General features: G+C 40.4%; 1 protein-coding gene across 1 annotated transcript in view; it reads left to right on the top strand.

Moving 5' to 3' along the window:
• Positions 1-13,413, top strand: part of ARHGEF18 (Rho/Rac guanine nucleotide exchange factor (GEF) 18) — a 51,544-nt gene extending 38,131 nt beyond the window's left edge. The window contains 11 exon segments of the mRNA XM_009335300.1: positions 695-873; positions 1,268-1,359; positions 1,674-1,862; positions 2,521-2,658; positions 3,712-3,833; positions 4,283-4,339; positions 5,022-5,069; positions 5,660-6,127; positions 6,847-7,174; positions 9,144-9,266; positions 9,357-13,413. Coding sequence (XP_009333575.1) covers positions 695-873; positions 1,268-1,359; positions 1,674-1,862; positions 2,521-2,658; positions 3,712-3,833; positions 4,283-4,339; positions 5,022-5,069; positions 5,660-6,127; positions 6,847-7,174; positions 9,144-9,266; positions 9,357-9,517 — 1,905 coding nt within the window. The 3' untranslated portion in view covers positions 9,518-13,413.
• The last annotated feature ends 18 nt before the right edge of the window (positions 13,414-13,431 follow it).

Here is a 13,431-nt window from a genome sequence, read left to right as displayed (position 1 = left end):
CAGTTACAAAGAGCTGTTTTCTTCTGGGGAGGATCTTTCTAGGCTACATATATTGGACCTGTGCTGTGTGAAGCGTGGATAGGTTTTTAGTAACTAATATCCCTCCTGTAAATTTGTTTTCATTGCAAAGACTGGCAGCTAATCCAGTTAATCCTCAGTTATACAATATGCTATCTGTCACCTTGTTTTGTTATTCACAGGGCCTGATGGCACGCTGTAACACCTGTGTTATGTTTTTATTTCTTCTGTAGCTAACTTGCCAACTTAGAACTTACAACACTTCCTTTTGTTCTCTTCTTTCACTTCACATGTGTCATTAAGGTTTTTGTTTTCTTTTTCAAATTTTGTTTTTGCCTCTTTTCGAGCAACATTTTTGAGCCTGTTCTTGACTTCTGGGACCCAGTGGGAATCCTCAGGTGTTTAAATTGATACGTGCTTTAATATTCAATCAGGTACCAAGACCTCTTGTTTTTGAAATGTACATTCTTCATTCTATGTTTTGATCTATGGGTGATGAGCAAAAAATGACAATGCCGAAAGTGTCATGTGAAGAGGCCATAGCAATAAAGTTATAGTGTTGCAATGCTATGGCTCATGGTAGCCCTGTATAAGTAGCAAGACAGGGGGAGCTAGGAAGCACAAACCCTAAAGAACGTCTATAATGTAGTGCAATAAATTATATTTTGTTTTACAGGACTCTAAACCACCAGTTATCTCATTGCAAAAGTTGATTGTGAGAGAGGTAGCTAATGAGGAAAAGGCAATGTTCTTAATTAGCGCTTCCTTAAAAGGACCAGAAATGTATGAAATTCACACAAGCTCGAAAGAGGAGAGGAATTCCTGGATGGCACACATCCGCAGAGCTGTAGAAAGGTAAATCATGAGTGAAAGTCAGAGGGCTTGATTTCTTGCCCATCAGTCTTCTCTTTGCAGGACTCGTAGGTGTAAATTTGCCGAAAAATACATTTGACTGTCCCTAAACTTTCTTCATAAGACTGAAGCATGCAATTCTGTTTGTGTTCGTTGGGTAGAAGCCACTCATAAAGATGCAATAAAAACCAGCCAAAGACTTTATTCTGCTTTTTTAAAAAAATAAACAAAAAATTTGGTTCACTGATGTCAAATGCAACAGGGCTTTGGATAAGGGAGGAAGATTAACAAACAAGATAAACCACATCCTAGGCAGAAGCTTCAAGTTGAATCCTGAGATGGTTTTACGTTATTTAATGTGCAAATCAAATGTATATCTGTCTCCCCCTTTGTACAGCTGTCCTGATGAAGAAGGAGGAACATTTAATGAACCTGAAGCAGAGAGGAGGCTGGCTGAAGCAAGAGCTGCTAAGTTAAAAGATTTTCAAGGTAATGACTTAGTTATGTATTCCACGAACTGCTTCTCAGCATCACTTTTGATTTTTGACTGTCTTATTCTTTTATCACATGATGTGATCAAGTTTGTCCTTCATAATTCTTTCAAGGTATTGCAAGATTATATAGAAATAGTTAAGTTAAATAAGCCTAAGAAGCTTTGTATGCTCCGTGAGTTTTCCCCTTAACTGTTAATTGTGTCTCTGCATTTGATGCTCTGACCGTAAAATGAATAATAATCTTCCAAATTGAACATTGTACTCAGACAGTGATTAGGAAGGCAGAACTGAGTTTGTTTCTTCCCTTAGAGCGTTTGAACATGAAAGATGACCTGATTATGCAAAGTCTAACTGAGAAGCAACAGATTTATCTAGAAATGTCTGAAATGAATGGGTTTGAAGACCATTCCCAAGGATCCCGATCTAGGCTACTTCTTCGGGGGGATATCTCAGAAAATCTGCAAGGAGAGGCTATTTTGAAGTCCGCAGTGACAGAAGGTAAATGCAATTTGGGAATGTGTATGCATTCACTCAGATGGAGGGGTGGGGATAAGCACGTAGGATCTAAGTACAGATCCTGAAAATCATCCCGTAATAACATAATACTTTTGTGTAACACTGTTCAGACTTCTTATTCTCAGAACCAATCTGCAAGATAGGTAAAGCGCACCTGTGTGTTTAGGTAGAGGAACCTTCTCCACAGCTTGGATTTTTTTATTTTTAAGGATCAACCAGTGGAGTCTTAGGATGAGCCTATTCAGATGGGTAACTAAGTGTTCTAATAATACACCAATCCTGAAATACAATATTACATGAGGGTTATAGATTAAAATAGCCTACACAGTATATTTAGAAAGAAAATAAGCACAAACATAATTTTTATTTTGAAAAAAAGCTCCAAACAAACAAAAAAAACCCACTCCAGGCTTGATAATCTAACTTGCAATCAAGGAAGAGGTCATCTTTATATGTGCAATACGAAAGCCTGTCGTAAAGAGCTAGTCACAAAGGAAAATTCATCTGTACTGCAGGAAATCTTTCAAACTGCCCGATCTTTTCATGTACTTGACAGTTGAATTTTTTTTTTTAAACTTGTTAGCACTTGTCTTGCTGCATAGACATGGCTGTTTACATGACATGTTCTCCTCTTTCCTAGCTGAAAATCTCCAGAACCTTATCTTCACTCACTTAGGCAACGGATCCTGTCAGCTTGAAGATGGCTCTGGGTCAGGACTCCCCAGGAGAGCAGAGACCTTTGGAGGATATGACAGTAGTCCTTCAATTTCAAATAAAAGTAAGAAAGGGACCATTTAGCGTTCTTCTGAGCTTCTTAGCTCTTTACTGTGTTTCTCTGTACAGAGAATGAGATAAGAACAATGAATTAAGTGAGGCTCTGATATAAGGAAGCTTCACCAGGCTCTAAGAGGAGGATAAGAGCAAATTTGTAGCATGTGGTATTATCATGTTGCATCTTTTGCTTCCGATACCAACACTAGAGAGCAGAGTAGAGCTCTCAGTTGGTGTTATGCTAAGGGCATTACCTTAACCCATACTTTCTAATTACCACAATTCCACACAGAATTTTAATTGGTTTTTTTGGGGGGGGAAAGCTTGACCTGAAAACCTAGGAAATTCGGATTCAGCTGCCTGTTTTTATTATTGAATCATGAAAACTTTTTTCCACTTTCTTTTGTATCTGCACAGTCACTGAAGGATTGCTGAATCCTTAGATAACATAAATTGTCCTTTTGGCACAGATGCTTTATCAGTTAATTAATGAAATAAGTGGAAATACTAGACACTATTTATCTCCATTTTTGCTTCATGCATTTACTGAAAAATAGAAAGGTGTTTATTTCACTGGTTGTTAATCTCTAGAATTCTTTCCCTTGTCTCTGAAAGGCTATATGTCTGTCACACTATAGGTACTTTATACATTCTGGTTTCCATCTCCCCCTACCTCCTTCCGTGCTTACAGTGGTGCTGCTTTGAACAGAACTTTTCTGGCTAACAAGTATTCCATGTTATGAGCTTGCAATTCTGGTACCCACAGATGATAATTTTCATGCATACATTGTGGTTGCTTCACTTAAAATAGTATAACATAACTTGAACTTACTCTCCCTGTTTATCTTAACCTACTCTCCTCAAGTTTTTGTACTTTTTTGAGCAGTCCTACTTGTCACTGTTGTCTGCTCTTCCACTTTGAATCAGCATGGATAAGCCATACAGTTGCATATTGGTTCTAACTTCAAAGTCACAGTTTTTTTCTGCTTGCTCTGTTATGCAGTGAGTTTTCACAGGCCCTGTGCCGGTGTGAGCTACTCATACTCCACTCTTCTTTCAGGTGGTACTTCTAGGAAGAACAGTGGTGGTGACCAGAGACAGTGGGACTGGAGAGGCCCTGCAGTGAGTTCAGATGTGCAACTCCATGACCTCCCTTCTGATGCAGAAGAAGGATCTCAAACCGTATGTTGGGCTTACGCATGATTTAAATGCATTTCCTCGTGTTCCTCCTCATAATAGTGGTGCAAAACAAATTACGCAAAGTTAAAAGTCGTAATAGCTAGTAGGGCCAGACTGTAACAGAGTTCTGTCTGTCAAATTGCTAGACTCTATTAAGGATGTTTTGTCAGGTGAATTGATAGCTTAGCACTTGAGAGGCACGATCATTTGGTATTATATTTGTTCATTTGATGCAGTACCGTTAACGCTAGCTTTCATCACCGTGCATCTGTTTCAGCCTGACCTCTGATTTAAGTATTTTTGATACGTGTCCTTCAGTCTATGGGAGCAATCTCTGCTCCAGCGGTAAATGCTGTTCCCTAATGAGATGAACCTTTCCAACTTGTTCTGGCAGCACTACCAATGCCCAACAAGTGTCTCTAGCGCAGATGTTGGTTTTGTCTTTTTTACAGAGTGATGTAACAAGGCTGGATGACAGCAGTGGTTTTCAGCCCATCATAGTCTCTCAGGTATGTTACTTCTGCTGTTAGGAAATCTAATGGCAAATAGCCATATTATAATAATAGCATGCAAAAACAAAACAAACAAAAAAACACCAAAAAACTCAGTATTTTTAATGTCTTGTGGAACCACAAGCACATTAACGGCCTGTACCTTATGACTCTAACGCATTATGAATGCGGAGATTAAAGTCCCTTTAGAAAACAGAGATGGGTTCTGGGTATGCAGACACGCGTTTCAAAGAGCTGGCTAACTAACTACTTTTCCTGCATCTCTGGAGGCATTGCATGTTCTCAGCTCACTGACAAAACTTGCCTCGGAGTCTCCCGTAACTGCTATACCTGTGTAGTGATTCAGTGCTGGAGCATGGGAGGAAGTGATCATTAAATAGCTCATGTGAAGAAAACTGATGATGAAGATTGCTCCCTGGAATCCCAGTGGGATTTGCTTGGCACTGATTTATGTCTGTGCAAGGACTAATACACTGAAATTCATCGTGCCTGCATAGTGCTCTATTGGCTATTACTGTGTTAGAGTACTCTTGTAGCTGTGCTTCCATTGTCTGTGGTTTTGTACAGATACCATTGATTATGTTCACTGTTTAAAAAAAAAAAGTCTAATGCATCAAAACAGAGCTCTGTTCAAGTGTCTAATGTCTTTTTTCCTCCCCCTGCCTCCCTTCCTCTTCAGCTTGTCCAAAGGATACAAACGCTGTTACAGTTGCTCTTCAGTCTTCAGGTAAACCACTATTTACGATCCAAGAGGTTTGTTAGGCATTAAATATAATAAAATTTATGCAGGTGTGGAGAGGAGCTACCTTGAAAATATCCCCTAAAGCTAGAGTGAAGTGCAGAATTTAAGATCTGAGACTCAAGGAAACAAACACTGTATCTGGTATTTTGAAGGAAGTGTTAGATCTGTTGTCTTAAGTAATTGTTTCCTTTTTCCTGCTCACTTAAATGCAATTCTTTTGCTACTTTGAGCTCCGTCTGCTCTCCATGCTCATTTCTTCTTAAAATTGTTGTTGATATACACATGTATGTATGTATGAGTTGTTTTTACTGTATCCTTGTAATCAGCAATATTTTGACTGATTGGATTCAGAGTGCAAGAAATGTTAATTTTCACACATGTAAGCATAACTTATTTGCTTAGCCATCTTCAGCATTGTGTCAGTCACAATGGGCTGTACAAGCTGGAAGTTAGATCTGCTCTTGAAGACAAAAGTATCTGTGATCTAATCTGGTAGATGCTCTTTGTCTTTTGTTTAGCTGAGCATGCTTTTTGAACCCATGTGCCTTATGCTGAACTTCTTATTTCCCCTCCAGGCAGTGATATCTCAGCAGGACAGCTACATTGAGATGCAACGAGCCACCATGGTAGACCGGGAGAAGCAATACCGGCTGCAGTCTACACGAGGCAATCTGCTGCTAGAGCAGGAGAAACAGCGGAACTTTGAAAAACAGAGAGAAGAACTGATGAATGTACAGAAACTTCAGAGTCAGCTGAAGCTGGAGCAGCAACGCCTGGAACGGGAAAGGAGTCGACAGCAGAGGGAATTTGAAAGCACAGAAGCCCGGCTGCAGGAGCGTGAAGAGGAGACTCGGCAGCTGAGGGAGAAGTTGAATCAGGAGAGGGAAGAACTCGAGAGGCAGCGAGAGGCCTATCAGCATGACCTCGAGAGGCTGCGGGAAGCTCAGAGAGCAGTCGAGAAAGAGAAGGAGCGTCTGGATCAGCTAAGGAAGCTGAAGAAGCAGAACACAGTGTCAGGCACGTTCTCCCCAGAAATGGGACAGGTGAGGAATGCGTTTTCTTGGAGTTTTATTTCTGTTAACCTGCTTGCCTCTGAATGAAGGCTGCCCTTTTTGCAGCACTAACCCATGTTTGCTTTTTACCGGGCTCCTTGAACCATCATCTGAAATAGCTGATGATGGCTGCTGTCAGAGAGATCACAGCTTGGCAGTTCCCCAGTGTCTGTGAAATTCCACCCAGACATTTGGTAATGAGAATATTTTTAAAAAAAAAAACAGAAATGGAGAATAAGTTATTTTTGAACATGGCTGACTGGGGATTTTTTTTTTAATACGGGAACTGCCCTGTTGCGGGCAGGTGATTGCAGAAGGTGTGCTGGTAGCATTTTGTACAGTTGATTTCTAAAAACATTTCTTATGTTTCAAAATGTGAATTTTGGGGTCTGATTAAATTGGCTCATTTGTTACTGTCTGAAAGTCCTGCTTTCTCTCCATCCTATCATCACCTAGCACGGTCTGCTCTTGCGTTCCTTTGCTAGGTGCAATATTAAGCAGTTTGGAGCTGCTGAGGTTCTTCTCAGTGTTCAAGGACTTACAATCTTGCTTTTCCTTCTGTTTGCCAGCATGCTTTAGGCTTCGTCTAACCTGTTATATTTTTCACTAGCAAGTGCTTTATGTTCTCAGGGCTGAGGGTGGTCTCTCCTTGTTGTATCCGAGAGGGTGAAAATACCCGTTTGACTTAGAATGCCTTTTTCCTCATGTAGAACCAGATGCTAAGTCATTCTGTTAGCTTCAATGGAGAAGGGGTGGAACCATCTCTATCCCTCTTGAAAACCTCTGTGAGAGTGAGCGTCTCCGGGATGGATTACCTGGAACGGCCAGACTTGGTTCGTAGGGACAGTACCACCCTGGAGAATCGTCCCGTTCTTGCATTGAAGAATGAAGTGCCAATACATCTCCTGAGTGCAACGAATCAGATACAGAAACCAGCTGCAGTCCAGCAGCAGATTCCTACTAAGTTGGCCACTTTTACAAAAGGAAGCAAAGAGAAAGGTGGGAAGAACAAAGCGTCTCATAGGACAGACAGTTCAGGTACGTGTGTTTAAATGCATTTCTGATCTCTGCCAGCATCACAGGGAGACGGAACACTGTAGTTTAAACCTCTGGCTACCTGTGTGGAACCCAGAAATTAGTATGCTACAAATTGTCGGTGTGCTTACTGCAGTTAGTAGGCTCTTAAAATCCTTAAATTAGGAGTTACGTGTATATACTATTTAAACTGGAAATGTAGCCCAAAGGGGTAATGTTGAAAATGGAGTTCTGTAATCCAACAGTACAGAATGGTGGTGAGAGTTTGTAAACCTGGCTGTAAAATCTTGCCTCATTGCTGTAGTGTTAAAGGAAAACAAATGATGTTTTGCTTGTGCTGCGTGAGTGAAATTTTTTGAGGCTGGCATCATCTTATCTCACTATCTGTCCAGAGTTGTAATGACATTGAATGTAATGCCTTTCTTGGCACCAGTCAGTCATTAAATACATATTTCCAGGCCAGAATTGAGATGCTGTGTTGAAAATGGAGTTCTGTAATCCAACAGTACAGAATGGTGGTGAGAGTTTGTAAACCTGGCTGTAAAATCTTGCCTAACTGTAGTGTTAAAGGAAAATAGCAAATGTTTTGCTTGTGCTGTGTGAGTGAAATTTTTTGAGGCTGACTTAACCTTATCTCACTATCTGTCCAGAGTTGTAATGACATTGAATGTAATGCCTTTCTTGGCACCAGTCAGTCATTAAATACATATTTCCAGGCCAGAATTGAGATGCTGTGTGTGTTGTAGAGTTGAAAGGGGTTAATTTTGTCAGAAATAGAAGCAAGTAAAAACGCAGTCAGCCTGTCATAGTGTAATTTCTGCTGCTAACTGCTAGGTATTAAAGTAGTGATCTTTGCCGATGACAGACACAGTAAAAACCACATTTTCTCTACTGCTTAAAATAGCCTTACTGCCAGCTTAGGAGAATGGCCTATAATTTTAAGTTACAAAATTATCTTTTTAGCTTTGTATAGGATTCAGACTTGGCAAGCTTACCCGACACTTGGGCTTACGCTACTATAGCGGACTCAGGGCCAAAGCCATCTAGGGAGGGGAGGGGGAAAGTCTTTTGCACATTGTAGAAACGTCTGTCTCTGTTGTGCCTAAAGTTTAGTACAATTGCAAACTTGCTTATGTTTTTGCACATAAATGAAGCCTGATATCCTCTTACCCTGAATACCAAATGCTGGTAAATGGGAAAATAAAGCTCTAATACCACATCTCCCCAAGTTTATTTTTAATAGCTCTTACATAATGATCTCTGCAGTGGAAATGTACTTAATGGTGTTTTTCTGGAATTTATATGAAAGGTATAAAACACAAATGTATTGGTCTCTGTTCTCTCATGAGCATTAGTGGGATGCATGCTTGTTATGCCCATATGTAGATCTTAGAATAAACTGGAACAAGACTTTCTGTACCAGAGGCAAAATACTGTGTATTGAATGTGGGTTTTGTGACGTGTAAGGAATGTGCACTGAGGGGAGTTCTTTGGATCCAGAGTAACCGTTTCATGAATTGCTTTTATTGTTGAAATTAAGAAACCGATAGGCCATAACACCAGAACCAGTGGACTCTGCTGCTGAGCAGCTGTGAGACAGATGGAGAGCGGAGACAAAAGTTCATCACAGTGCTGCATGTTAAAAGTAGTGCAAATAGCCACTGCTCCTTGAATGCTAAGGACAAAGATTTTTTTCGCTACTGTGCTTTATAATACTAGGTTTTAAATCTGTGATTGTCAGGGGCTGCTAGTAACTGAATTAGAAGTCCTCAAGGAAGAGGAGAAAGTATTCATGGTCTAAACAGCTGAAGAGAAAATTTAAGTAACTTGGCAACAGAGGCATCAGCTCTTTGTGGTATAGCGGCTTCCTTGGATATGCAAAGGTGTCAGTACAGTGGGCCCCAGCATGAAATAATGAAATTTGTGAAGTACTGCTAGCCTCAAATACTAATTTGTAAAATATTTTCTGTAGCATCCGTTGATCAGAAGCAGCTGCTTCCCCCCAGGCTTGTTGGACGAGAGGAGGGTGTCCTGAGAGGCAGACGATCAGCAAGTCCAGTCCTCCCAAGCAGCCAGACCACTGCATTCCAGCCAGGTATGTCTTGACCAACTTGCATGTCCATGGAAATGCATCAGCCTCTCTGTGCAGTGTCATGAATATGTCTTCTTCCATTTTTTTCTATAGAATTGTATGGTCCTACAGATGCTCAGCCGGAAGCACTTTCACCTGCCTCAGCGAACCTATTCAAACCCAATAACGTTCACGTTCAGACCCTGGTGACCTCTCAGCCGAGTCCGTTAAATGTGCAAGATGATACCAGCAAAGAAGATGTAATTTTCTTCTAATTGTTTCCATTTAAAGATCAATCTTCTGACACACTGTTTCAAGAACTCAGGCCCCAGTGTTCAACGTGACAGAGACCTGATATGGATGTCTTTTCATCCCTGCCCCGTTACTACTAGCAAGGACCAGACCAGGATTACTGTTCTACTTCGTTGGCTTCTCTGCCAGCAGCTCAGAATGAGGGCACAGTAGTAACAATTTGCTTTTAAATTCTCCAAACGTGGAAATGTATTGACACATGGCATGGGTATATAAATTCAGAGCGTATTAAAATACTGCCATTTATTGTAATTTGCTCTTTTCGGAGATTGTACACTCTTTGTGGGCACCATCTTATAAATTGTTATAGTTGACGTTGAACCACCCAGATTTTTATGTAAAAAGTTTTACTAGTAGGCCCCAAAACGGCTGCAAATTTTTAAATCCATTTTCACAGGTACGTGGTCGGTAATGGATTATGCTAACAGTGTGTTGATAACTAGTTGACTAGCAAGCCAGTCTCCTTACAGCCAGGCATGACAGACATTGTGATACCCGCTCAGAGGAGCCAGACTAGCGTCTCTGTTTCTTTAGTGAATTCAGTGGAGCACATGCTCAGTGGCCAGGTACGGTGGAAGAGAGAAGGTAAGCTTCCTAACAGAGTCTTCATGGGTCAGGAGCTCCACCTGCTTGTGGATGAGAAGGGTTGGACATGTGAGAATATGCAACGGTAATGAAGAGTTGGACTAAATGCACATTTCATTGGTCATCAGCTTGCACCGGGATACCTGTCTCCTTGGAGACATTGGGTAGCTCTCCGTCTTAGTGAGAGCGGTACAGGTTCCCAAGCAAAACTCATGAGTTGGTTCAGAATGAACTTAGAGACTTGGATTTTGTTCTTTGCTGAAGACATGTATAAGAAGCGTTTGAATGCAGTAATTTATTGTCTTGTTTAATCCTAAGTTTTCTGCATCTCTTGTTTGTCTGTTAACTTGTTTGGACTTTACTCCAAGTACCAGAAGATATCAAAGCTGCTGTTACTGCAGAGACTTCTCTGCAGCACTGTTTTAGGAATGAAGGGAATAAGAACTGTTTGGTTTTAAAATTTAAAAAAAAATAATAATACTCTTAGCTAAACCTGTGTTGGTTTAGCTGCTTACAGCTAAACCAGCTTTGATACCTCTTGTTAAATGGGTCAGTTCTTAATCATGGAATGGTGATGACATTTAAGTGTTCTGTTCAAAAGGCATTATTTCCCTTTGTAGTAATTTGCACAGTCATTTTGTTGTATTCTATTACTTCACTCTGTATCTCAGTTCTTTATTACACACATGGCTTAAGGATGTCTGTTCCAGTATATGTTGAATGTGACCGGCCAGATATATTCTGCACAGGAGAGATTGTTTAGGGGGTATTATTACAGAATTAAAGAAATCAGTATCTCAGAGCTTAAAAACTTGGGTTAATACCTTTCAGAACATGATTGGTAATAGTTTTTTTCATATCTTTAACCCTGGTTTAAAGTGATTTTTAGCACCGATGGAGGGAATGCCTGGTCAGTTCTCCATCTGGTCGCATGGCAATGGCATTGAATGGCAATTTGTCAACCTCATCAAAACATTGATGCTGTCTCAGTGGTTAGGCCCTATGTAATGTTAGTAATGTTCTTTAAGGCCCTCACTTCACTTTGCTTGAAAGTTTTAAAATTATTCCAGTAGTTACAGTGCAAGAAACATTATAAATTTTCAGCAGAAAATACAGAGTTTATTTTCAAGTGGTGATAATTTGGGTTATTGTCTTCAGACAAGAAATCGAAAAATCCAAATTTACTGGTCAGTGTGAGAGGGGAAAGATAAGCTACAAAATGCTGAATTGGTCTTAGGGAGCAAGCGCTCCTTGCTCTAACACTTGTTGGATTTAAGGATCTTTTTCTTTGCTAAGTGATACTGGTATAAACCTGAAGCAATGGCACTGAGTTCAGCGAGAGGAAACTCCAAACCGTCTGTCTTGTTGCCAGACTGGGGATACTCCCCCACCCCCCAGCAAATTATTACTATGAAATTGGACACACTTCACTATAATACCAAAGGACTGCTTGGTAAATCATCAGCACTGCAGAATTTACACAGATTATCAGTGGCTAGATTTGCAGAAAGCACTGTGGGTAACATAGCGATTTTTGCGTTGTTGTGATACGATGTTGATAATGATTAGAACATAGTTCTACGTTATATTCATTTTTTGCATTCCTAAAAGCTAGGTTTGGAACGGAGGGGTGTTCTTCTCAAAATTAACGTAACTTCTGATCAAGCCAGCATGTGAGATCCAGCAGCTCTGTAGGACTGACTTTTCAATTGGCTGATGTGGAGACTCCAGTCATCTCTCATACCCGTGTAATTTCTCCTGTAAATATACAGTGAAGCAGCAAGAATCTGCAGTATGTTCTCTCCTTCGTGCTGTGGTTTGGGCCACTCCTAGTGAAAACTGTATGCCCCCATTGCCTTAAATTACCAGGTTTTTAGGAGTTTTAGCCTAAAGTGAAGTTGCATCAGTGGAATAAACCACCCCAACCAAAGAGGGATGCCCCTGTTTGGCTATTTGAAAACAGGTTTTGGAAACGTTTATTTGGTTTAATTTTGTGCCTGTCCTAAAGTATGGGAGAGAGTGTTCTATGGACTGAAGGGGTTTATTTGGCTACTTTCTTCTTCTTCTGTGCAATGAATGAAGTCAGATATAGAACAGTGACATCTGGAAAATAAAGCCTGCAGTGAGGTCTCATTTCTTTTAATGTTTTAAACTTAAACATAACTGTTTTAATACTCATTGTCAGCAGTGCTTCGACTAAGTTCTGGCTGTTAGCAAAAGGACACGGGACAGTTACAGGCTAGGCTGTTGGTTCAACACCCCAAAAGCTCCTTGGAATATGGGTCTTCAATCTGTAACTGAGAAATCATCTTAAAAGTCCTCATCTGTCCTCAATACACATGTCTAGCTGCAGCTAGCTTTGTGAAAACTGTTTTCACCTTGAATAGAGACTGCATCTCTTTTCACTTGGGTCAAAATCATTTAAGTGCCATACTAGGTATTCACGCGGCTTCGTGTTCAGTACCGTAGCCAGCGTGGAGAAGGTTTTAGAATTGGCAAACGCTGTGATATCTCATTGCTAGTGCGGAGTTTAGCATACCAGAGTATGGTAAAATTATTTGTAGAAGGCTGAGGGAAGCAAGTGAAAGATTTTCTTAAAATGAATAATGGGTCATCTCTTCACTTCTGCAAAACTGAATCTGTGAAATTATCACTCCAGCTGAGTGAGCTAGTTTTGAACTCTTTACTCAAATCTCATTCCTAGAAAAGTAACTCTTCTAGGCAAATTAGATTTCAAAATACTGCTGTGTCCTGGGCTAAGTAACCTGCTATTGATTCTGAGTAATATCCTTTCCATTTGACTTTTTGATTACTTAAGATAAAAGTTTCCTTTTAAGTGATATCTGAGGATTAGACAGTTCAAAATTCTGTGCCTCCCAGGTGCCTTTTGGCTTCTTTCTGAGCTGGGGTGTGGAGGAAATTACAGCACGAGCTTTGAACTGCCGCCTTCTTTGCTTCGTGTCACAGCCTTAAAATTATTGTCATGTTTGTCCTTTAATATTGTGATGTTGCAATGTAGAGGCTGTTTCTATGGTTCTGATTTTCAATTTTAACTCTGGTGTAAAGGATGCTTCCTCTTTTCCTTCCCAGGAATATGGTCATTTTGTATTTCAGACTGAGGATCCCTCCATGTTCGCTAGTACTGAGCACATCTGCCCTGCCTGTGTTGTAAATGCTTTCCTAGTTCTTAACTGTGCTATTTGTGGATTGTAGTTGTGGCATGTCCCACAAATTGAGATCGCTAATCATTTCCCAGCGTGAGGCAGAAAAATTGGTATTTCTAGAGATGCTT

The sequence above is a fragment of the Pygoscelis adeliae genome, unplaced genomic scaffold (genome assembly GCF_000699105.1).
Source record: "Pygoscelis adeliae isolate BGI_AS28 unplaced genomic scaffold, ASM69910v1 Scaffold582, whole genome shotgun sequence".
NCBI classification, from domain to species: domain Eukaryota; kingdom Metazoa; phylum Chordata; class Aves; order Sphenisciformes; family Spheniscidae; genus Pygoscelis; species Pygoscelis adeliae.
This window is presented reverse-complemented; position numbering and strand designations above follow the sequence as displayed.